We start from the raw sequence: 27,593 nt of genomic DNA, 5'->3' as shown, positions 1-27,593 counted from the left end.
TTGTGTCTATTTGTACTGCCTCAAAAATGTAACTAATATAAAATATGCTTAAAACGAAATCTCACCAGTATGACATGTAATAAATTATAAAAATTTAACATCTGGTATTTACATATTATCCACACTTTATTGCTTTAGCAATTGAATTTTATTACCTCTTGTTTGAAATTGTAGGGTACATTTTATATCTGAAATGCATGAGCTCTAGCACATACACATTATAAAGGTTATTGAGTTGACTTTCGCTTATACAACCCTGCTATCTTTCATACAACGTACATGTTTAAAATGCTTATTCCTAAAGCACATATTATGATACGACATATACCTCCATATCTAAAAAATAATCAATTGCATGTACAAATTGTATAAAAAAGATATTTGTTGATATTCTATACTATTGAATTAGATATGAATCTCAAATTCTGCATCATAATATTTTCCATTAGTGGTAATATGAGCATTTGAAAAAATAATAATACTCAAAAACATCTTAGCAGCTCATATTTCTGCTTATAAATTCGGTTAACATTATATAACTATAATGATTTTATCATTATGATATTCTAAAGACTAATACAAATTCAACTTATTCATTTACGTTTTCATATATCCTTATATTCTGTCATGAGCGATCCGGGTTTCATAATTCCAATGAAAGAAAGGATTTAAAACGTACATTTAATCTTTTAGTAACATTTCAAGTGCATGATGAATTTAATTTTCTTTCAGTTGTTCGTTCACGGAAACTTACTCGTTTGAAATTAGTAAGACATAGTTATTTGACAATTTTAACAGAACTATTTTCATCTGTTAACACGTGTAGATGTGTTGAAAGAATGACAAGGTCTACCAAAAATCTACTTTTAATTGAAGATTTGCTAATCCTTCCGGGCCGGGGCATTTGATATCAACCCAGGTTTTTGGTGGTGTTCTTGTTGGTAAGTCTTTATTTTTTAATGTTGTGTTTTGTAAAATGTTGTAGGCCTTTTTTTTTCCCCCATGACTTCTATAGTTTGTTTTTGACTAGGTTGAATATCGTATTTTACTATAATCATATGATGCAACTTGAACTTGAATCTTGATAAGCATACATTGTATCTGTCGACATTGAAAAATGCTTTTTCGTGTTTTTCTTTTTATCTTATAAATTTGATATATATTATCTGTAAATAGTTTTGTCACCCCTTTCGCGTTGTGGAAACCTGCATATGGATTTAAATGCTTTTTTCTAAATAAAAGTATACCGAGTCACATTGTTTTATTATTTGTATCAGTTATGTGGAAATTATAAAAAAAAAAATGATAAATTCAGTGATAAACTTCAAATAAACTGTCTTTGAAACAATCTCAAATCAACAATTGTGTAGTTATTTTGTCAAATAATTTGGTCTATTAACCATTTTATTGGCAGCTTTTGTTGCTTATTAAACTCCTCAATGATTATACATCCTTGAACTTTAAATTGTTTGGTTTTATATTATCGGTGAAAAAATGACAAAAAAACCGATTTTTTGTTTAAAGTTAATCGGAAGATACAAAGACCTAGTTGATAAATATTCAGTACCAACTTCGCAAATAACACATGATGGTCTTGAAGTATAGATTATAGGTACTGACGTTGTTTGTTATCTTAATTACTTGTTATAGTGTTCTTTTTATTTGTCTTTGTATATTTGTAATATCCTTTTGGCGTGGCTGGGTATTTAAAGATCTATATAGTGTATATACGACATTTTGTTTTTCTTTGTTGACATAGTTTTTATTATAGTGATTAAGATAATAATAATTGACTGCTGTAACCGAAATGTTGACATTTTTACCATATTATGTCCGTTTTATTTGCATAAACTTCAGCATAGGTCTTTAAATTTCTTTATTCTTAAACACGAATGTATTTTACGAAATCTCATAAAAATTATGTGTAATTATTGTAAATAGTAAGATTTAAATGTACTATTTACTTTAGGCTATTTTTAAAAAATAATCCATAACTTACTGGTAACAGAATGATATGCAGACTATATCCTTGTTCATCGACCTTAAACCTTAACCCTAATCCATGTTAGATTTTTAATATATCATATTTTAAAATTACTTGCCATGTATCCTTAACATCATACACACATTTCAAGGGACATGCAAAAAAACGGATTCAATTATCAGTGTAGAGTCCATGTATTTGAGAAAATATTGTCATATCCACATTGAACGAACTTAACTTTTAAATGATACCATTAGATCATATCAATCATTCAAACCGTATAGATATAAACGTATGGTACAAATTTTAGAAGCACGACGCTAATTTCTGTAAAAAAATCGATAAACCAATCAATTACAGACGCATGACCCACGACAGGAGTTTCTGAAAAGTAATGAAACCTAAAGTTACCATCCGCAGTAGTTGTTCATGTGTTTCTAAAATAGCCTTCAAAGGGTTACAATATAAAAACAAAACATAGAAAGATGAAACACAATGAAAATAACGAAAATGGAAACACGAGAGAAGCATCGTTGGACATATCCCTCGTGTGCTGTTCCTATTGACAAAGGGTTAAGTATGTAGTTGTTTTAAATGAGGACCTAACCCCTCGATATTCAAATAGGTATAACGAATTATCGTACTTTCAAACCATTACTTCTACTGAAAGAAACATGGAAGATATATACATTTTTTCTATAGTTATTGGACACCATAACGTTTGCATTTTTTCAGGTCTTGTAATAAGACAAGAAATACTGTAATGCTCAGTCATTGCTTCTTCTTCTGGGGAGGGGAGGATAAAAACAATTCTTTTTTTTTTTAATTTGAAATCAGACGTAAATAGCATTGAGATTCCTTACCAATTGACGCCCCATTGAATATGATCGTATCATTCTATACTGTTTATAAAGTAAGTGAATAACAAGAAATCAGAATTGCGAAGTACACCTGCTGATGGAAAGACCAGAACGTCTTCCAACATTTTAATACGTTTAAGAGTTTACTTTCAGTTACTGCAAGGATTGTTGGTACACTTTTTTAAAACTTGTATCTTATATTGAAAGATTATTATAGCGATACTAAAATTACTTAACAGTTAAGTGTTTTATTCAAATTCCATTTATTTTATATTCTATTTATTATAATAAAAAAGGGGCGATAACGTGTCATTGAATTGCTAAATTATTGACGTTTACTCTTAACCTGGATATAAACATTAAACTTTTATTAGTACATAGAAGCAACTGTGATCATATTTAATAGTGTCCCTTGTAAAAAATTCAAATAAATATTAAATGGGTAGCATTGCAATGAAACATAATTAAACAATGACAACATTATATTTGAAAATATATGTACCCGTGTTTTTAATAGCGTCCAAAGTAAAACAAATTTCAATTTTCTACAAAATAAAAAAACTGTCAATCTATATTTGTGTTATAATAGAGCATAAGTCGACTAAAACATTTTATATATTGTATTTGTTCAAACAAATAATATATCTGATATACAAAATTAATTCTTCGAAGTTTAGATTTTTTTTATTTTTTCTTACCTCTTAATTTTTATTCAACATTTATCCCAAAAAGGCCTCTTTCACATAAGAAATAGTTCAATGCATTACATATTAATGACAACTTCATAGTAAAGGCCATGACCGGGTATGAATTCATTGGAAAGGAATGATTTCTTTACGAACAAAATGTAATTTTTTAAACATAGTATGTATGTCCTACTTTTACCATTGAACATTGAAAATGTTGCTTTAAAACAATGACTTAGAGTTAAAATAATCGGATAGTAAGATAATCACTGACAATGTTGGGAGTTCAAGTGTACCGAACCATTTGTTAAAAAAAAAAACATTCTTGAAATCAATCGTCATAAGAAATTACATTCCGACTATAATACAATTATTTGACCATCAAAGTGTCTACTGGGATATATTTATACTACAAAAAGGTGAGAAATTACTATTAAGGCACAAATTGGCATACTTGTTCAGATAGGATTTTTTTATGTGGCATAAATTCAACTGCAGTTGTATCCTGCACATTGTCAAAAGTCAAATATTATGATTATGATTATGGAAACCGAAAAAAAGAATTCATAACAAAGATTTCTCCCAAAAAAACATTGAAATAAAAAAAAAATAACTTTAAAAACTATTTAAAATTTTAAAGTTTGATCATCATCGTTTTTCCAACAGTTTATTTTCCTATATCAAATTTCACGAGAATTCTGAAAAGGAGGCATGGTAAATATAATTTGTCCAAACCAAACCACATTTCTTTATTTGGATCCAAATCAATTTTTAGAGAGTATAATTTTTGTTCTAGTCACCTATGTCGACATATCCCTAAAGAATATTTAGTTACATTGTAATGTCAAAGAGCGGATAGGTTACAAGATCATATTTCGATAATGCCTTTAAAGGGAATACGATTCAAAATGTTTTTAATATTTATATTAAGTAAATTATTATCGAATTGGTTCTTCTCTGCCATACTTCTTTTGTCCTTTTTTACTGTCTCAAAATATGTTTACAAAAATGTAACTTATATGAACTACGCTTAAAACGCAGTTTCACCAGTATGGCATGAAGAAGTTGTCAAAATTAAAAATCTGGTATTTACATATTATCCATACTTATTGCTTTAGAAATTGAATTGAAAACCCTCTTGTATAATATTGTAGGGTACATTTCATATTTGAAATTCATGCGCGCTAGAGCATACACATTAAAAAGGTTATTGAGTTGACTTTCGCTTAATTAACCATGCTATCTTTTAAATAACGTACATGTTTAAAATGCAAATTCCTAAAGCAGTGATATGATACGGCAAATACCTCCATATCTAAATAATAACCAATTGTATTCAATATTGTATAAATATGAGATTTAATGATATTTCATATAATCAAATCAGATATGAATCGCACATTCTACTTCATAATATTTTTTATTAACTGTAAGATGAGCATTTAGAAATATAATAATTAATAGATTATGTTCTGTTTATAAAGACGGTTACCGTGATACATAAAATAATAGTATTGTTATAATATTCTAAAACAATTATCAAAATTTATCTCATACATAATATTCTATCATAGAGAATCCGTTTAATGTTAGCAAAGTTTGTGATTATAACATGGTGTGTGATATGTATTTTACAATTTTGTTGCATTATTTTGTTGTGAGATTTATGTCCTGTTTCTCATCCGAAGAAACCAAAATGAATGAAAAAAATGTGAACTTAAAGTGTTTTAGCAAGAACTGTGTACCCGTTTTTTTAAATTTGTTTTTGGTTGACAAGAATTTCACATCATCTACAATATTTATTTTAAGACATACGCTTTTTCCTGTCGACATAAAATATAAAGGCCGACTTCGTTTAGAGATTACAAGATACCTCGTGTTTGTTTTATTTGATAACTAGTATAATTTTCGAAAATGTAATCAGTTAGAAATATGTAATTGACAATTGATTTATAATTTTGTTTTTCCCTGGTAAGTAGCACGTGTAGATGTTTTATAAGAATGACAAGAGCCTACCAAAAATTTACTTTCTATTGAAGATTTGCTTATTCTTCGGGGGAATCTGATCGGGTATCCCGGGTTTTTAGTTGGGTTCGAATTGCTATGTCTTTATTTTTTAATGATGTGTTTTGTAAAATGTTGTAGTCCGTTTGGTTGATTTTTTTTTTATCCCATGACTTCGTTAGTTTGTTTAGAAGATTGCAAATCCCCTTTAACTATACTCATATTATAACATTTGAACTTGAATTTATTCATAAGGTTGTCCAAAATGTCGCATTCCTTTGTCGACCATGCAAAATACTTATTTGTGTTTTTTCCTTTTTTTCCTTTTTGAATTTGACATTATCTGCGACTAGTAGTATTATCCCTTTCGCGATGTGGAAACCTCCTTATTAGATCCATTGCTGATTTTGAAATATACTAATTCCGAGCCTCATTGATTTTTTTAATTTGCATTAGTTATCTGCTTACCCTTCCGAAGCACCTGATATAACCCCCAGTTTTTGGTGGGGTTCGTGTTGCTTGGTCTTTTGTTTTCTATGTTTTGTCTTGTGTACTCTTGTTTTTCTTATTGTCTTTTTCTTTTTTAGCCATGGCATTGTCAGTTTATTTTTTATCTATCAGTTTGAATGTCCCTCTGGTATCTTTCGCCCCTCTTTCAAATGGCTTGATAAATTCAGTCCATAATTTCAAATAAACTGTCTTTGAAACTATATTTAATCAACAACTGTTTAGCTATTTTTGTCTAATAATTTGTATTGGTGAGCTCTGATACAGTTGGTTTGAAAAATTAAGTTTTGAGATACAATTGAAAATTCAAATTCATCCATAAATACAATGTCAAATATCTACAGTTTTCAGTTCACATTCGAGTGTTGTGTTCCATCTTGAAATACGTAACAACTCTTTCCCATACATCTTGATGTCCATAAACCATACCATTTTAGACCAACAGATTTCTGCTGAAATATGAAAAAAAAGTCTAAAACCTCTCCAGTTATTTAGATTTTTTTTAACTGTTGATATTTAACATTGTATTTACAGAAAAATGTGAATTTTCAATGTGTGTGGATGTTCTATTTTTCCCCTGTTATATAAATCCTTGGACTTTAAAGTGTTTGGTTTTATATTATCTGTGAAAAAAATCCAGAAAAGCGCTTCTAAAGCACAACATTCAAAAATCGAAAATATTTTCATCGTTAATAAAACATAATCCATCAATCATATAATGATGTAAATTTTATATTCATTCCATTTTAAAATAAATCGTAAATCATGATGCAAATTTCATTTCTATTTCATTTCAAAATAAACAAATTACATTAAACATGAAATTATCAAAATTGTCTTTGTAATACAAACATTTTCGAAACAGCACTCTAAAATATGCAAAAAGTATCATATAAGATATTAAATAACTATTCTTGTTCACATGCACGTGCAAAGTGCTTTTTTTATTTTATTTTATCTTATCGCCATATCTGTTAACTATATTGTTCGGTTTAATATGTAAATTTAACTGCATTTAAACATCGACATATTATAATTTTTGTCATGTTTACTGGCCCTTGCCTTATTAATGTGTATGCGGATGTTTTAGTGACAATGCTTATAGTTGCTGTCTCGTGGTGTATATTACAATAGATTTATCTTTATCTACACAATGTAGTTGCATGTCCATTCTTTTTATTTCTATCAACAAATCTCGTGATTCCTGTTTGGTCTGTTTAATTTGTAAATGCAACTAAAAAACAAGTATCATATTCATCATATTTGTTCCGCGGGTTCTGATTTCTATTTCATTTTGAAAGTATCTTGAAAAGGTTTTTGTGTAGTGTAAAATTGAGAATGGAAATGGGGAATGTGTCAAAGAGACAACAACCCGATCAAAATAAAAAAACACAACAGCAGAAGGTCACCAACAGGTCTTCAATGTAGCGAGAAATTCCCGCACCCGGAGGCGTCCTTCAGCTGGCCCCTAAACAAATATATACTAGTTCAGTGATAATGAACGCCATACTAATTTCCAAATTGTACACAAGAAACTAAAATTTAAATAATACAAGACTAACAAAGGCCAGTGTACTATTCTAAGGACAAATTAAATCAAAATTATAAAAAAAGACTACCGGTCCTCCCTCAAAATCGGACAGTTCAAAGTTAAGGGAATATATAATTCAGTTTGACATCTTAAGACATTTTAACTTTTTACCTTTATTTTAAAGTCCATCACCTAAGTTTAACATGTAAAAGCATACCCTGCTTAATATTTCATGCAGAAAATATGAAAAATTATTAAGGAACGTGTATAAAAAAGTTATACTCTGTCCACACTATGGACTTTATATGTGAACCACGAATATCAAAGGACAATAAATGTGACCTCGAACCAAGTGGTCGTTTCCATATTAGCTTTCTCCTTATGTTAAAAACAATTCATCTGAAATAAGTTTTTTTCTTTTATTCACCAAATTCTGATTTCAAGACAAAACGCATAAAACAGACTGGATTATTTCTCTGCTTGAGGCTAAACAAAAGATAAATATACATTTAAACGAGGCTCCATTACGAACTGAAAAGTAAAATATAAATCGAAAGTTTATTTCTGAGTATAATTTGAAAATATGAAACAACTATACGGGTCTAATTGGGCTTTGTAGAATATAGTATAATGTTCATTTACAGTTGCTACAAACTTTGTGTATCATACGTAGAAAATAATCATAGATAAAAATAATCATAGGCTCACTACGTCTTGAATGTATAATCAGTTAAATATTGTGTTTTATCATACTGTGTAGAACTTGGGAAGATATAGCATTCCAGTAATCTGAACACATTAATTTATGCCGAAACCTTAATCTTAATTTATTTAATATAATGGATATTCAGACTGGGATATTGTCAGATTGCAAACATAAACTATTTCTTTTACATGTTTACGTTATCATGATTATGTGCATCGTTTTAAAAATTATTTATTAGCGCTATATCATTAAATACTGGTTATAAACACAGTTTTAACATACATCATTTTGAATTTAACTTAGAATTACAAAATGCTGGGCCGTTTATGGAACCTCAAATAAAAGAAAAGACATGACTAAGCCTGTTTATACATGTTATACCGTATTATGTGAATGATTTTTATTTTTAAAAATCAATCAAGATAAGAAGATGTGATATGATTGCCAATAAAACAATCTTCCACCAGATACAAATCGACATAGAAGTTAACTACTATATGTCACCGCAGGGTTTAAAAGGCTTAACCCATATCATTTTTAATTTTACTAATTTTGAACTGTACAGTATGTTTATCCATAGCTTTAACTTGGCTTAAACATGCTTTACAGCTCATGTTGTAAATGTAAAGTGTATATTTTTTTCTTCTTTTCAAATTGCTTAGATAAATTATGTATTTTTTCAAACATTTATAACAAAAAGTTGAAATAATATGTTTTTTGTTCTAAAAAAAAGAGAAAAATCCCATATTTACAAAATTTGACAGCGTGGTACATTTGACACGAAAATGCAACGAAAATTTATTAACCTTTCTTATATCAACACCTACCTATAGTGTTTTAAGTCAAATTTATACACATTGGTGCACTTCATTTTGTACTAAAAGTAATTTGTGAAAATGTGATTTTTTTTTCATGTAATAGCCCAAAAATGGTTAAAACTCGATGATAATGTGTAAATCATCAAAATTAGGTACTTTCAAATGGCCGTAGCAAAAAAAGAAGTGCACCACCATATATTTTTTTCAACACCGATTATGTTTTTACAGTCATATAAACCAAAAAATCAGGTTAGCAAAAGAAACGTTTTATTCTTGAAATGTGAGGCTCCTCAGAGGTGTACATCCTTACGCCTATTGAAAAATCCTATTATAATCAATTATTTTTTAAGGTATGTTGAACACATTTTATATAAATACCTGTGAGGTACGTATATTGAATGCATAAGCCTTATGATATGTCTTCACAAATTGACCATAGCTGTGTAAAAATCCAGAGGTTTTTGAATAACAGAAAATATACAAATTGGTAGCAATAGTTATCAAAGGTACCAGGATTATAATTTAGTACGCCAGACGCGCGTTTCGTCTACATAAGACTTATCAGTGACGCTCATATCGAAATATTTATAAAGCCAAACAAGAACATAGTTGAAGATCATTTAAAATCCGAAATTCCAAAAAGTTGTGCCAAATACGTCTAAGGTAAAATATGCCTGGGATAAGAAAATCCTTAGTTTTTTTTCGAAAAATTCAAAGTTTTATAAACAGGAAATTTATAAAAATGACCACATTATTGATATTCATGTCCAATTATTTACCATGTACTTCTAGAATAGTGAGAGACCAAAAGAGTTGAAAAACGTACCATTTAATTTTAAAAAAAACCTCATTGACATTTTTGTCAAAGTTGAAATTTTTAAAATCGATGTTTTATTCAGTTCAGTGTTGTTTGTTATTGAAGTTTAAACTATTTATTTAGATAAATTTAAAATGTAAAATATTGGTTTCTAAACATTTTTTACACAGTATAATTGATTTTTCTGATTAAAAAGTTTACATACTTGAAATGACGTTGTCGTCTGATACACATAAAAAGTAATCTGTCATTTATACCTGAATTAAATTATATGCTACATTAATTTTCGTTAATTTCCTAGTGAGCACACCTGATTGCACTTTGCCACCTGGTGTTTACATTTGAAATAGCATATAAAGACTTAAGTATCAAATTTGTTTTAAAAAAAAAATTGTAAGTCGCTTTCTAATTTACAAGCGTTAAATAGATACTTTACAAAAAACCATGATTATACATGGAGATTTTTAGTGATAAATTATAAGTGCTTACGATGTGTATAATTATGTTTACTTTATAGTTTGTTTTTTTGTTGTTGTTGAACTACAAAGTTCGAGTTGGTCTTGGAACGGTATATATGCATCCAGTTTTTTTGGTTTCAGCTTGGGTGTTTCTAATGCAGATTGGCTCAGATGTGTGATTATAACGCATGAGTTTTTTTATAATGTTGTTTTCATTTTGTATACCCTTCTGTTTAAATTTTACTTAAATTTTACATTATTGGGAATAGTATATGTCAGTTTGTTTTAATATACTGTATGCAATATCGATAACAAAAACTTTTTCTTTTTGGTATCTTAGTCAGATCAATTTACATGTTTGTTTGAATTTTAAAGTTTTTTATGTTGTATGATTGAGATGTATGTTTGAACAATTGTGGCTGCTGCTTGTGATATCAATTGATGTCACATTAATCAATTGGCTTGCTATAAAACCGGATGTAACCCACCATTTGATGCAGTACCAAGCGAAAAAAAAAGGTCGGTTGTGTTCTATTCGTTCTTTTTGTCGAAATAGTCAAGTGTTAGATTTGGAATAAACGTTGCAATTTCCTCTTTACCATAAACATAAAAAGCGACTCGTTACTGAATTTTACTAACCAGGTTACAGAAAGGACGCAACAAAATAGTCAGGAACGTTTTACGCTACCGGAGTTCTGTAAATTAATGTAAATCATTTGTTCGCAAGTTGTTTTTTTTTTGTGTTTTATTTCTCCCTTACTATTGTCTTCTTTCAGAATGCATTTCGCGCAATATGTACGCAATTTATTTTATATCAAAATTAGTAAAAATAGACCCCATACTGCAGTTTCCAACTTTACAATTTAGAAAAAAAAAACTTAATTACTGAGAATAAGTTCTATGCATTAATGTTATGTAATTTAATAAAATATAGATATTCTAGTAAATTGTTCCTGTCTTTTTTCTAAACAGATATTGTACAGTGAAGTGTGCTTTCCAAAACGTTAATGTTATTTTGTTTTGTTCCGCCAATTGAGGGGTGTTTCCGTACTCGAATATAGTCTGAACCTTGAACATAAATAGTGTGTCAATCCAAAATTCGGAACGTCGTCAGACGTTGTCTTTAATAATATGCACATGCTGATTCTCCTTTAACGAATTTGGTATTATTCTTGTTGCATGTTAGCGCCTCGATTTAATACAAAATTTAAAACTTTTCTAGACTTAGGACTATTTAGTTTGGGTATTTTTTTTAAGATCATATGATGAAATGAAGATTTTTTTATGTTTTTATATCGACGAAAAAGCTCGTTCACACCTCGCAAAAATGTTTTTATGGGTGACATACTTCACGCGTTTCTCAAAAATAAATGAATTTAGATACTTGAGGAATTCATTACTAAAGATTAAATGTAAATTCATGCATCATTTTTATTTTCTGTAAAATATGTTAATCAATTGTTAAAAAGTTATAAAGGAAAATAAAAATAAAAAATTGGAAAATTATCGCTCCTGGGGGGCTTCAAGGTTTTTTTAATCATAAAATACTAAAATTATTGTTGAAATTGCACGAGTCTTTGAGCACATGATACTAATCAACCATTATGAGTAACCTGTCTCATATTTTGATGCTGGGAGAGAATGCTATTTATATTCATATAGTTTTAAAAGTAATTTCTGAAAATTTTATAGAATCATTGTTATTTTTTTTATAGTTTTTGAAAGGAAAAAGTTGTCGATGTTAAATATATGAAAAATCTAGAGAGAACTATTTCTCGCCAAATTTTCAATTGATTATATCTCAAAAAGTAGATCACGGATAACATAACTTTTTATTTCAAAACAGAAGAGTGAACATCCTTAAACTACTGTATTATCTTGCAACTTGGCCTTAATAGTTTTCCTTCGTAAATATGCATAAATAGCAGAGCATTGACAAATCATTAAAACATTGCATCTTGACTTATATTGCATTCTGTGTTATCCGTAAAAAAAATTCATGTTCGTGTTAAATTGATAGTAATTTATTTTTGTTACATACAACGAAACTCATATTTTGCTAAGTCACTTTGAGATCATGGACACTTAGTTATTTCTGACTTATCTTTTACATAATTTTATGCTCAACCTACTTTATACCACCAAATTAATTATCAGTACATTCAACATAAATGTGTTAATGATTGTTTCCTTTTATCAACTTCACTATTTTTTTAAAATTTATTTGGCGTTTTCAAAATACTGATTTTATCAATCATTTAATGGCCATAAAGAAAAAAAAGCCACATAGAGAATAAGACAGAATGTTTATATTAGTAAATACGGGCAATGTCCTTAGTTGAAACATTTAATCAGTAAAACGTTTGACGTTAACGCATGCGCTATATGTTCACGGTCCCAAAAACCTATTGACATGTAAATGGTTTAAGTAAATTTGGTGGAAAATAAAAATTGATGTTTATAATAACGTCCTAAAAAGAACGCTGCTACTAATAAAAACCAATACTGCTATAAATAGTGGTAATATATGGCTTTATTCAACATTCTCATATAAATCTGTGAACAAATAAATTGGTCAAACAATCACATACAGCCGGTGACTTTTCCATATCAAATTCAATTATTTTCTGACTTAACTCAGTAACTATCACTTAAATACGAACATCATCATATTCTATGGATAATACAGAATGCAATATCAGTCAAAATGCAATATTTTGATTATTTGGCGGTTATTTCTATTTATCTATAACATGAACAAATCAAAACTTTGATATACTATGATATAGTCGGAAAGTTATATTTCGCATTTAGCGAATTAGATTAATATTACTTTGTATTTCTTGATTAATTTCTTTTTTTTTGGACAACAACACCGATCTTTTTACGTTGTTTTTCTTTCCTAATTTTCTAATTGAATATAATAAATATTTCTTCTGGTTTGATGATAATACATAATTTAAAAGAAAACGTGACTAAGTATAAGTTGAAACAAAAATTATATCTTTCGTATATACTTTTCTAGTTTGAATAATCGTCTTGTATTTTTAAATTTAGATAGTTATATACAAAAGTAATGCTGTCCTTGAGTACACAGGCAAAATTTGCTCACATGAATTTCACATCAATCTCACGTGAAATTCACATGAAAATGTTCACGTGAGATTCTTCTCAATCGAGCTTATACATGAAACTCACGTGAAAATTTTCATGTGAATTTCACGTGAATTGAGATTCACATGATTTTGATGTGAAATTTTTCACATGAATTTCACGTGAAATTTACAACCAAGAAAAATTATATTTTTCATGATTTTAATTAAATTCGAAAATTTATATGTTATTTGAATTACTCTATTTTGAAAATTCATGTGAATTTCACATGAAAAATTTTACGTGATTTACATGTGAAATTCACATGAGTTTCACATGAGAATCACGTAAAACTCAAAAAAATTGTTTTCACGTGAGTTTCACGTATAAGCTCGTTTGAGGTGAATTTGGAGTGAATTTCACGTGAGATTCACATGAATTTAAATTCACGTGAAATTGATGTGAGTGAAATTTGCCTGTGTAGTGTCTCAATCAAAACTATTGTATACGTTTAAAAGATTCTTACTTAAAATAACATGTATATTCATCAAAAATAAATTATGCTGATTTTGTTAAACAAGATAGGATAAATGTATAGAACTGTTTTTTCGATTTCAGTAGAAACTGATTAGTTGCAATTTAGGTCCAATGTATTTGTTTAATTACTTAATAATCTATATTCATTTTTTTTGGCTTTGTCTTCTTTTTTCCCCCTATATTATACAACACAGTGTAAGAAGTTGCAAGTTAACAGATGATCGAAGCAAATGTGTACAGCAATCCGCAAATGTCCCCATTCTGATCAATAGTCTTAGTTTCATCAGTGGACATTGATTTTCTGTTGATTTTAATTTAAATACATTGTAGCTGCTGGAATGTTCGTGTGTCTGGGGGCAGAGGTCCTCACAAATCTGAAAAGCTTTCATCGTTCAGAGTTTCTGGATTATATTATAACCATGATAACATTAGTGTACGTATTTTAAGAAATTTATTTGTAAAATGTAGAGAAAATTCAAACTTTTTTTTAACTCGTCTAGTATTGCTTGGCTCTATAGTTTGACTGTTTATCAAAACCAATCATAAATGTCACTAGCAAACCAATTTTGATCTGAAACGATTAACTTAATCTGAACAGCTCTTGAAAGACTGAACAATTAATTATTAAATCCTATTAAATTTTTCAGTCAGTTAGCAGACTTATCCACTGCGGTAATTCACATTAACAGCTCTAAAAAAAAAACAGTTTTTTCCTATTTATTTGTCAATCTTATCTACAGTACTGTTCAGACAATTCGCTTGCGGTCAATTAAGACCTATTTAGTCTTGGTTCAGAATGTCCAGAAATCACCAGTACGAAACATCAACATACTGAACTTTTGAAAACATACTGATCAATAATTGATTGACTGCCAGCAAAGCGTCTAAACAGTACTGCATTTTCAAGTGGAAAATATCTGCAAAAATAAGCTCTTAACAAGGCTTAACGTTTTCTTCAATGCTCTTCAACTTTGTACTTGTTTGGCTTTATAATTATTTTTATCTGAACATCACTGATGCGTCTTATGTAGACGAAACACGCGTCTAGCGTATTAAATTATAATCCTGGTACTTTGATAGCTATTTCTTTATTAAGACTTTTCAGACTTTTAGCCGATGTTAAGTTCAAAATGCTAAGGCTTAAATTCATTAACTTGTAACCGCATCAAAGACAGTTACCTGAATCAATCAGAAAGTACTTAGCAAGGCGACAAAGTAACTCGGGGATTATGAAATCCAAATTTGATAATACTGTTTGTATATAAAAGGGCTAATATAACTGACGATAAAATGCTATTTAACCATAAATTATTAGTTATACTTGCATTTAAACGATTTTGTAGTTTATTGATGACGTTATTGGATTGAATTTATTTATTCCTTTACTATCGGACAAAATAATGACTTCAATTTGTATAAATAGACATAATTTATTCGTTTTTCTATGTACTTCTTGATATTTCATAATTGTATTATATTGATATGTGATACTTTATCAAATTAACAATCGTTATACTAAATAGCCTATGACAAGATAACCCCACACTTTTCATACTCTCAAACATAATTATTAGATAGCTTTATAGTTGTCTGATAACGTGACTATTATTTACTGACGTGCATATGGATCTTATCAGCATTTACTGTAACATGTATACTATTTATACTTTAATGAAGAATTATTTACATATTTGTCGATGTTATTTAAATGGCTACACTACAAAAGTGGCAGTGGGACAATGACAAAATCACTAGCAGAAGACACCCAACAATACCAGGCAAAACAAAACAAAAAGTTACTGAAAGAAAAAGAAAGTTTACAAAATACTACTTAATAAATAAAAAGAACGGGATTCTGATACCTCAACGATCAACATATTTTATTATCCAAGTATAGCTATTTAAAAACAGCAACCTCCCATCACAGAAACATGAAAGGAAACTAACGCTATGAAATATCATATCAACTGGGATATATATACTCCGAATTTCGTCCGTATGTTGATCTATAGTCAATCAGAACCTGTTGGATAACTATTGAATTGGCAATCATAACACATCTCTGCAGTTTTATATCTATATAAAGCGCTATTTGAAGACTGAAAATATGAAAGCCAAAAAAATCTTAGCTAAGATGAATTCTTTTCAATTTCCAGCTGATGTCGAGTTATGAGACGTACTTCACTGTATCCCTCATATTGACATACATCTATCAAAAAGATTGTCTGCACATGATTCATACAGTAAATAATGATTTGAAATTAACCCTATATAACAAAAAACTTATTTGTATAGAAATTATTTCCCCGCGTATATGTTTTCTAGTTATTGTTATTCCTCTGTAACAAGAAAAAAAAAGAGATCGACAAAATGTTTGTTCGTTCAATTGTATGAATGTCCATGTGTCAATTCGATCGTAAAAAGTAAATTAACAACATCAAAAAACGAACTCCGAGGAAAATGCTAAATGAAAAGTCTCTAAGCAAATGGCAAAATCAAAAGCTCAAACACATCATATAAATGGATAACAACTGTCATATTCCTGACTTGGTACTGGCATTTCCTTATGTAGAAAATGGTGGATTAAATATGAATTTATAGCTAGCTAAACCTCTCACTTGTATGACAGTCGCATAGCATTCCATTATATTGACAACGATGTGTGAGGAAAACAAACAGACATAATAGGTAAAAATGTCAAAAATAGGGGGACAGCAATAAACAATGTGTTATACTCTTAATAACTATAAAAAACAAACAAATATGTCAACAAAGAAAAGCAAAAAAAGCTTTAAAACAAAGCACATAAGCAATTCGAAAGACAAGAGTACAAAAATTTACCATAGCACAATAACATAATTACGGGATGTATAAATACCGAGCCATGTCAAATTGATATCAACAAAAATAGAATAAACAGTAAAAGTTACATTTAAAAAGAATGCTATAGTAAGAATCTTTACTTCAAGACCATCGTGTATTATTTGTGTAGTTTATGCGAAATATTTATTTATCAATAAGGTCTTGATATCTTCCGATGAATAAAGGCAACAGTAGTGTACCGCTGTTCAAAAGTCATAAATCGATTGAGAAAAAACAAATCCGGGTTACAAACTAAAACCAAGGGAAACACATCACCTATAAAAGGAAAAAAACGAAACAACAGAAACACTGTAGTGCAACATACATAATACATAGAAACGAATTATGAGATAACAACTGCTATATTCCTGACTTGGTACAGGACATTTTAAGAAAAAAATGGTTGGTTGAACCTGGTTTTGTGGCTAGCTTAACCTCGTGCGTTATGGCAATGTTAAATATACCGCTGGTGACGTTTTACAAAGTCTGGGTAGCAGTTGCAAGCTATTGAATACCGAATGAGTTAGAAAATGTATATCCGATATGCAGGTGAAGGTATATTGCTAATAAGGTGGAGGAAATTAAAATCGTCACGTTTGTCATTGATTCTAATACTGAGATAACAGCTAGTGTTAAATTCGAGATATAAGTCTAAAAATGAAGCAAAGAAAGCCGTGTCTGTTGTTTCTTTTATTTCTAGTTCTGGTGGATATATTAATGGAATCCAATCAGAAACATTTGTTTGTTAATGGAAAGAACATCATCAATATATCTGAAAGTGAAATTAAATGATCTGGCTTCTTTGATCTTCTTGTTTTTGACAAGTGCCTGAAGGAACTCCGATTCATATGAAAATACAAAGATGTCGGCAAGGAGAGGCACACAGTTCGAAATCTAGGTCCGCAATGCTCTACGAATTCGTACTTTACGTCACTGACGTTTTAAGAAGAAGCGCTTCTGGCGTACAACATAGAAATCCTGATATCTATAGTGAATATATTTATAACCACTTGTTTTAAGCCACTGCTGGTGGAGCTTTCTGTACCGATACCGATAGTATCGCCAGCCCAGAAGTAAGTACGTTGTGTTGACATGAGTTATCATTGTAATGTTCAAAATTATCAACTAGCTTTTGACTAAACTTTAAATTATTCGATATACTAAGGATTTTCTACGCCAGACAGGAATAGATAAGATTGGCTGGTTTTCAATGTTCATCAACGTCTTACTATGTTTTTTTTTCTGACGTTCTGGTTCGAGCTCAATTGTTTAGTCTGTTTTAAGGCAAAACAAGCGTCTTGCGTACAACACTTACAAAATTGTAATCCCAGTTTCTATGGTGGGTTAATTTACTGGGTAAATGTAAACGCTGGGGAAGATTTCCTGCATGAGAGAATCAATGGTGCGGGTATTGTTCTCTAGACAGAAACTCTCTGCTTTAATGTTGATATTGTCTTGAAACAGGCATAAAAATACACTAAGGTCCCCCATCTTGTTCCTCAAGCAAACAAGAACAAAATAATGTACAAGCCTTTTCTAAGTAATCGCAGCAATATTTCAATATAATAGTTTAGATAGCTAAAATAATCATTGTCACGTCTAGCTGATTCCAACATTATAGTATCACCAGCCCAGTAGCCAGTATAAGCTTTTGATTTCAAATATTTTGGCCACGAGCATCACTGAAAAGACATGTATTATCGAAATGCGCATCTGGTGCAGGAAAATTGGTACCGTTAATGTTATTACTACCACTGGGTCGATGCCTTAGCTGGTGGACTGTTAGTCCCCGAGGGTATCACCAGCCAAGTAGCCAGTACTTCGGTACTGGCATCCAGTACTTCGGTACTGGCATGAAAATACGGCTTTTTTTGTGTTATTAAAATTTGCTGTAAGTTACAAAAAGTTAGAAATTATTATAAATTAAGGAATGTATCTCCCTCATGCAAGGCTCTGATTCCTTTCACGGATTTGGCTATACTTTTTGGACCTTTTGGATTATAGCTCTTCATCTTTTATATAAGCTTCGGATTTCAAATATTTTGGCCACGAGCATCACTGAAGAGACATGTATTATCGTAATGCACTATTGGTGCAGGAAAATTGGTACCGTTAATGTTATTAACGTGAAAAATGATATAATGAAAGCTTGTTACTATTTGTAGTACAAGATACAATCATATGTAAATTACGTGCATTCGTTTAGTGTATCTCAAACAACTTTACTGTTATTGCAATAATTGGGATCATGTTCACATAAAATATTAATCCGTTTTTATTATCTATTTTCAAACACCATCTAGTAAGCGTATAGTTATTTAAAATTTACTGTACAATTAATATTATATATATGTATATGCTCGGAAACGGGCCCTTTAATTGGATTTAATAAATATTCGTTTTCTTATTCTTATTCGTATGCAATTAAATATGAAGACATGTATGCATTCTACCAAAATATTTTTTTTTCCATCGTTCTGAAGAATATATTTTTCAATGGAAATATATACTTTCTGGTGTCAATGTGTGATTTTAATCAATAATATTAAAATGCTAGTGATATGATTGTCGGAAGCAACCGTTTTTGTCATGATCGGCAGCAGGCATGTTCAAATCCTACAAAACAATTCAATAACAAAATGGGGAAAAAAATGTAATGCCCCCTTATAACTCTATCAGGAATCTTTAAATATCAAATTCAAACTTCAAATATTGAAACTCAAATTTTAATTTGAGGTTTTGAACATGCTTTATCAAATACTAGTTATGTAATTAAGTCTATTTAGTATGCAAACTATTCTCATTTAAATTTCCATCACATAGTTGCATTTATTCGGTTAGTTTCTCATGTCATAATATTAAAATCGAATGAAAAAATGCAGACGAGTGGTAAAATCTTGGAAAAAAATAAGTTATTTAGAGCAGTTTATAAAATGTGCGAAAATATGTTAATTTTTATTACATAACTACTTATATAACTTTTTAGGGCCTATGAACTGAAACTTCACGTGTTTGAAAGCATGTCAAGAAGCCTGGTCACGGGATATTGATGCCTGTATAAAAGAGCATGCACTGCGGATGAGTTTTAAAGATAAGAATCCATCCTGCAATTCCAGATCCAGATTGACATTGAGCTAGGCAATCGGTAAGTCTTAATAAAGGACAAAGACAAAAAATTGTTAACTGAATATTACTAAATTGTTTAATTAAATATTTTAACAAGAGATAAAGGTGAAAACACGAACGATTTAGAAAGATTTAATGACCATTTAAATTTCTGATCTGAAATCTCTGAACAATAAAAGGTGGTGTTCTGTTACTGTTTAAACAGTTGTTCAGTATTTAAACATCACTGCCGTAAACAAAATCGATATAAAATACTGGTGCAGGAGATTCTAATATTTATGATTGTGACAAAATTTTACATCGGTCTAAAACCAAGTAAAGGTATCGGGAAAAGTAAAAAAAGAAAAATTTAGATATGAGAAGTGCTTAAGTAATGCAGTTGTCCATCTGATTGTTTTACCTATTCTAAAGTGCTAACCCAGGTTATTGTTTTATTATCTCATATATATTTATTATAACTGTTCCAATTTTATATATCCAGAAATCATTATTTAAAATTCTTAGCATGATATTGTAGACATTATTACCATAGGGCCAAAGATCGATGTGATACCAAAAAAAATGCTTTGGTTAGGAACGAAGCACATTGTATGTTCTTTTTTTCTCTGGACAAATGCATATCAATTTCCACTTCATTCTATAAAATGATTATTTGGCTGTTTTCTAAGGAATGTAAAATATGATCTAGTCTTTTCATTTGATTTGAAAACAAGAATTTTTATTGACAATAAAAAAGAAAGATTTCAAAAAGTTTTTTTTTCGATTTTACAAAGTCTTTATCATGCATTCAAATTGGAAAATAAGATAAAAAATAGTTTTTATGCTTCAATGATACACATAAAAAACGGTGTTTAGTAATTAACATGATCTTCATAATTGCAAACTGAATAAATATAGCAAGTAATTACGGAATAAATTAAAAAAAGTTCATACAACATCGCATGCTTCCAAAAACTGGAACTGATCAACTGATAAAAAAACCTCAAATTCATAGAAACCAAAATAAAAAAAATTAGACGTCACACTCGCGTTTTGTTAACATGAACCGTATCAGTAATGCTGCAATGAAAAAGTTAAAAAGGCCAAATGAAGTACGAGTGAAAAGTGAAAAGTGAAAAGCGACACGAAATTCCGAAAATTTCAAAAAATAGCAACGGGTATCTACTCCTTAAAGTATCCTTAGTTAGTATTTCCAAAAAAAATTAAGTTTGGTAAACATTCCATTTAACGTTTCGATAATGCATCTAATTCTAGGTATTTACCATGTTTACATGTCCAAGTTAATACGCAATTACTAAATAGCATAATACGTTCTCTGCTAAACTTTTGATTTTCAAACAGTTTGATTTTAAATTTTTGTCCATTAACGATAACTTTACAGAGATGTGTTTTTGCTCATGAAAACAAGTTCACCCTTACGTTTGTCTCCCTTTTCTTTCCCAACAATTATGTCGTTGTTTGTCATTATCTTCATAAGATTTTATTTTTCTTGTATTTAAATATTAAAAATCGTTTCATCAAATTATACTCTTTTATGTTCGGGATTTTTATGCCCTAACATATCGGTATTTTGCTATTGCCGTAACCCATACTTATGATATAAAAAATTCCATCACTAATACAATTTTTTCAGTCCTTTCTTGCTAAAACGAGCAATAGGCATAAATATAACATTTTTATCCTGGTATCTACGATGAGTTTCTTTACAACCACTAGGTCGATGCTCCTGGTAGTGGGGTTTTTATTCCCCGAGGGTATCACCAGCTCAGTAGTCAGTTCTGTGCTGACATGAACTATCATCGGTATGGTCATAAATACAAATTAACTGTTTACAAAATTTAGAATTTTTGAAATACTAAGGCTTTTTTTCCTCAGGAATATATTATATTACCTGTAAAACTTTTAGGAATATTGGGTCCTCAATGCTCATCAGCTTCGATCTTAATTTGGCCTTTTTAACTGCTTTCTTATTCGAGCGTCAATAAATGGTCTTTTGTAGACGAAACGCACGTCTGGCGCAAATACAAAATTTCAATCCTGTAATCTATCAGTTTATTTAGATATAGATAGTTATCAAAGGTACCAGGATTATAATTAAGTACGCCAGACGCGCGTTTTGTCTACACAAGACTCATTAGTGACGCTCATATCAAAACATTTGTAAAGCCAAACAAGTTCAAAGATGAAGAGAATTTGATTCATTTCTTTTTATAGGATTGAAAAAGCCTAGTTATGAAGTTCTATACCATGGAATCGAAAGTTGTCACTGCAAAGGAACGATTGAGTGCTACTCTCAAGAGATATGGTGCAATACAGATACTTCTTGGCCTAGGCTGTTTAATCATTGCATTCGTTTCAATAGGAATCGACAAGAAATTTTGTGACAATTTAGGGAAGAAAGGTATATTTTCTTTCACTTGAATATCATAATAATTGTTGTTTATAACATTAGTTGATCGCTGTTCAATATTTAAACAAATGTACAAATGTATAAATGAAAATTGAATGGAGATTATTTTTTTCGACAATACGCATCGGTTTTGTTTTCTTTAATGGTACGATACATTCAGAATTATACGATTTTTAAAGTAAAGTGCGACAGGGTTATATCTGCAATAATTTTAACTCGCATTTTAATTTTTTTTATATGAATAAACCAGGATTTTTTTGGACAAAATTGCTAAAATTCAAATTGCTTTTTAGTCAAAAAAGACAAATCTCAATAATAATTGCACTCAATAATTACGGAATTTACAGTATTCAATATCTATCATCATGCAATATACAGGGACTTGGAACATTAGAAATGATGTTTAATATATGAAATTGATGTCAGTCGTTGCAATAAATGTAAATATACACACATGAAGATAAGTTATATCTCACCGATAATTATTTTATCAATCACACAAATTGTTACATTACATTTTATTTTATAGAAGTTGTTATTACAAATGCCACAATACCTACATTCACGTTTGATAAGAAAACCATTATGCTCGGACTAGATGGAGGATCCGTGGTGTCAGCTATTTGGGTAGGTTTAAACGACGTTTATAAGTATTTTAGCAAACGTCAAACTCTGTAATTACAGAAATGTAATAACGTAGGTATAGGTGAGTACACCAAGACTGTTATATTTTCGTGTTAAAAATAATTAATAAAAGCTGTGTTTTACCAAAAAAAAAGATATCAGTACAAAATAATAATAATTATTATTATTATTATTATTATTATTATTATTATTATTATTATTATTATTATTATTATCATTATAATATTATTATTATTATTATTTTTTTTTTTTTTTTTTTATTATTATTATTATTATTATTATTATTATTATTATTATTATTATTATTATTATTATTATTATTATTATTATTATTATTATTATTATCATAATATTTGAATTTGTAATAAAAGGAAATTCAACGCATTTTATTTTATATATAAATCTTCTGAAAAAGATGATAAGAAACAGAGATTCTGATAAAAAAAAATATATATTCTAGATAGTGGGTTTATGTGTATGTGTATGATGTTTGGGAAAGGTTGCCAACTTTTGTAAATCGTAATCCTAGGTGAACAATCATTTGTCAAGAAATGTATAAATGTGTTATTTCTATTCATTATAGGTTGTTGTCACAGGAATTGTCCCAGCTTATATGGCAAGAAATGCAGACTACAGCTTGATAAGAACTGTAAGTTATTGTAATTCATAGATAACTTCCTACTAGGAAAATAAAAAAGCATTAGATTATAAAATGTAATGTGACTAGTAATGCAATTACAACTCTCCAATTAAACCAATTGGTGTAGAAGTAAGCCAGTATAGGTAACAGTACGGCAATGACTTATTCCCTAACCTAATATCAAGCATTTCAAGGACTCGAAATGACCAATGTAAAACTATTCAAACGATAAAACTAACGGCCAAATTGATTTACCACACAATAAATGAAAAGCAGGTATGATCATCATTACCTAAGGAAAACCACTAAATAACAGGCTCGTGACTTAGTGCATCTTATACCTGTCTGAATATTTTAAATATATATTTTGATAAATCAAATATTGTTAAATCTCGTGGTTTAAATCATTTTAATTGGAATTTTCGTCACAAAAAAAGGAGGGAAAAAATTAATGATATGTCTTTAGTGTTTGCCTTTTTGATGCTGAACACGAATATCAAAAGATACATCTGACTTTTCTTTCTTTTTTTTTTTTATAGAAAGTGGTATTCATGGTTTTTAGCATTATGGCGACATCATTGTTCGTACCCATTATTATTGGTGCAGCAACAGCTAACTATATACTGGTAAGTTCAAACACATTTCCCAATCTTTACAGTATGGCATTTAAATGTGTTTTTTTAAAGGCAGAAAATATTATAGTAATTAAACTGTTTGTCATGCAATATCATCATTTATAAGTACAATTCTAAAAAAATATATTCTTTTGTGGAAAACTAAACGAAACATGAACATTTTAATATCATTTAACTTGTCAATATATCATCAAATTTACTTTTCTTATATACCAAAGCTTTTAAGAGTTTCAAACAGAATATATGTCAAAGAGTTCTAGTCCAATCTTTATGTACATATTTTTTATTAATAATTCGCCCAAGCCGATAAATTGTATTTAATACCGTTCATTGACCTATAATTATCCACTTTTTATAAATAATGACATGGATAGAAAGTTTTCTCACTGACACTCATCATGCTCATACCACATTTTTTTTTATCTTATATTGCATGCAGGAATTCTTACATTTTTCTGTGTATTTACAAACCATTTGTATTTCTATCATTAGTTTCCATACGTGTTGGAATAATTGTGTCTTCATTTGTTTTTGGTTTTTTCTTACTTGTAGCGTGATAGCCACATGGAATTGCTTGTCATAACTGGCCTTATATGCCTTCTAGAATTCCTGGTGTCTTTTGCTGCGTCACTTTATTGCTGTGCATCACCATGGGCTCCATGCAAACTAGCGGTATGATTGTTTAATTTTATAACAATATTGAGAAGGGAAATTGGGGAATGTGTCAAAGAGACAACCACCCGACCATAGAGCAGACAATGTTTATGTGTTAATCGATGATTTCTTTTATACAACTTCATTATGAAAAAAGGATAATATTCGAGCTTATCCGAAATGTTCTTTTTTCATCATTTGATCTACGTAAAATGTAACATGTTTCATGTTTTTTATGTTGCATCTATCATAAATTATACTGTACAATTTAACCGACCTTTCCCGTTACTCTATGCGTTTAGATGTATTATGTATTTTGACAACTTAATCATATCGAAATGTTTTGCCACCAAAACCAATGTGATAGTTATAGTTAAAAAGACAAAAAAGAAAGACGAAAGCTGGTTAATTCGTTTTAATGTAATCTTTCAAATCTTGACGAAGAAACTAGAATTCATACCAAATAATAATGGTTGTTTGTATTGCTAACTCGAAAACATGAACGAATGACCATTTTCGATCTTTATATATTTCAGAAGAAAGACAGAGAAGTAAGAAGTGAGCAATTCGTTGACAACGAGAAGCAAATGACAAAGCTAGAACTTCCAGAATATAAACCATAATCAGCTATTTCCAATGGACTATACAAAGACTGCAAAACCTATCATGATCTTTTATTAACCAAAGCACTGCCTTTGTATTGCTTAGTTTACTTTGTGTCTAATCTGTCTTAAAGGATTTAAAAACAAAAAATGGCTAAGGTTCAGGTTTTTTTTTAATATTCTTGTAATCAAAATTTAAATTAAAAACATTTTTTTACGTGTGTATCATTTATCACTAACTAAAATAAATTTATTTTCTTAAATCAAAATAGGAAATGACAAAAACAATCCATTGACTATTTTATCAAGTATTTCTACTGCATAGTATATTAAACTTTGAGAATTTGGAAGAAACAAAAAACATAGGTGTTCATATATTCCCTTATCTGCTTAACACTGATATATAATCAGATTATATAAACCTTCAACATACAATTATATGATTATTTACATATATATTTGTCTAAATATAACTATCTAACAAAATTATATATATTTTTTATTCCTTTCGACATATAGAGTATAATATAGTTTAAATACATGCCTAAGATTCTCCATGCTACTGTTAAGTATGAATCAAGTATAAAAGAAAATAGACTTAATTACAACCAAAAGCAATGAAATCTTCAGAATTGTTTATTGTCGGCAAGACTTATACAGGGACTAAACGGTAAAGTAAATAAGGAACTCTAAGTCAATTTGTAACAATGATGGAATTTAAATGAATTTTTGTGTATCAGGGAAATCAGATGGAAAACAACAGTGACTTCTTTGTACTTTAAATGTAATTTTGATTTATATTTCTGTATATTCATATCATAAGAAGACTAGATGTGCTTGCTTGTAATAATAAATTTTCATTTGAAATTTGTTGAGTATTTTGTAAGTTCCCAAAACAACATTCATTCTTCTTTGAAAACTATATAAGGCATTGGGATACATATATGCATGTTTGGAGTATTTCATCTCATGGCTCTAATGTCAGCTTTACACAACAAAAAAGACAACCCGAGTCACAATTGCATCATTTTTTTTTGAAAAATGTATTAATCGAGATATAAGGAATATGTCAATGCAAATAATCATTAAATTACCCCAACCTGCACTTGAACGTCCTTAGTTATGTCTATTTATTCCTTTTAAAATGAATTTGATCGAATATATATAGAGAGAATAAATATATATTGTCTCGAAAAACTATTTGCACGTGGCTTCAAAACAAGTAGGGGCCTCGTTGACCGAGTGGTCTAATTAGTTACTACTGCAATCACTAGCCAGTCAACACTGAGGTTGTGAGTTCGAATCCCGCTCGTGCGGGTGCACTCGACTCCAATCTTAATTGACTAGGATTTTCAGTTTTCCTATCGAAGGTCGGTGGTTTTCTCTGGGCACTCAGGCTTCCTCCAGCAATAAAAACTGGCCGCCACGAAATAGCCCAAAGCGGTGCTTAAAAGTGGCGTTAAAACAACAAAAATCAAAATCAAGTCAAAACAAGTAGAATGCAAGGATGTGCCGACCATTTATATCCTGTTTCGATCCTATTACAAATAAAATTTATATTTCGAGACAATTCATGGTTTTTGTCTTTATACTTCGATGCATTCAACTGTTGAACATCAATGCAATTTGACTGCGAAAACTAACACAGTTGCAGTATAAATCAATTTTCATTTCTTTTAATCTGTTTATTGTAACTTGCTCCGTGCAACTCAATTGGTGTCACTAAAATAACAGAATTTGAAGCCCCTGCGATTTATTCACCTCGTGTTTACATATATATCCGGATTCCTCTTGTTTAATCTTTCGTTTCTGTATAATGTGCTTTGAGCTGTTATTTTTCTCTATGTCGTTTTTGTCTCTTGGCGATCTTAACCTACGACTTAACGTATTTGTTTGCCCGCTTTGTGCCGTTTTACAGCTTTATTTTATGGTGTGTATGAATCTAATTCTGTTATGTCACCATCGTCAATTTTGCTGAAATATTCAGAACTATATTAAACATGTTATGAAGTGGTTTT

The 27,593-nt window shown here is 29.6% G+C and overlaps 1 protein-coding gene across 1 annotated transcript; it reads left to right on the top strand.

The window, feature by feature from the left end:
* Positions 1-719: 719 nt before the first annotated feature.
* On the top strand, positions 720-26,442 carry LOC134683239 (uncharacterized). The gene is made up of 8 exons (XM_063542413.1): positions 720-941; positions 19,850-20,008; positions 22,204-22,390; positions 22,929-23,026; positions 23,628-23,693; positions 24,224-24,310; positions 24,872-24,991; positions 25,510-26,442. The coding sequence occupies exons 3-8, from the start codon at positions 22,222-22,224 to the stop codon at positions 25,594-25,596; spliced, it is 627 nt and encodes a 208-aa protein (XP_063398483.1). The 5' UTR covers positions 720-941; positions 19,850-20,008; positions 22,204-22,221; the 3' UTR covers positions 25,597-26,442.
* The last annotated feature ends 1,151 nt before the right edge of the window (positions 26,443-27,593 follow it).

Source organism: Mytilus trossulus, chromosome 9, assembly GCF_036588685.1.
Source record: "Mytilus trossulus isolate FHL-02 chromosome 9, PNRI_Mtr1.1.1.hap1, whole genome shotgun sequence".
Classification (NCBI taxonomy): domain Eukaryota; kingdom Metazoa; phylum Mollusca; class Bivalvia; order Mytilida; family Mytilidae; genus Mytilus; species Mytilus trossulus.
This window is presented reverse-complemented; position numbering and strand designations above follow the sequence as displayed.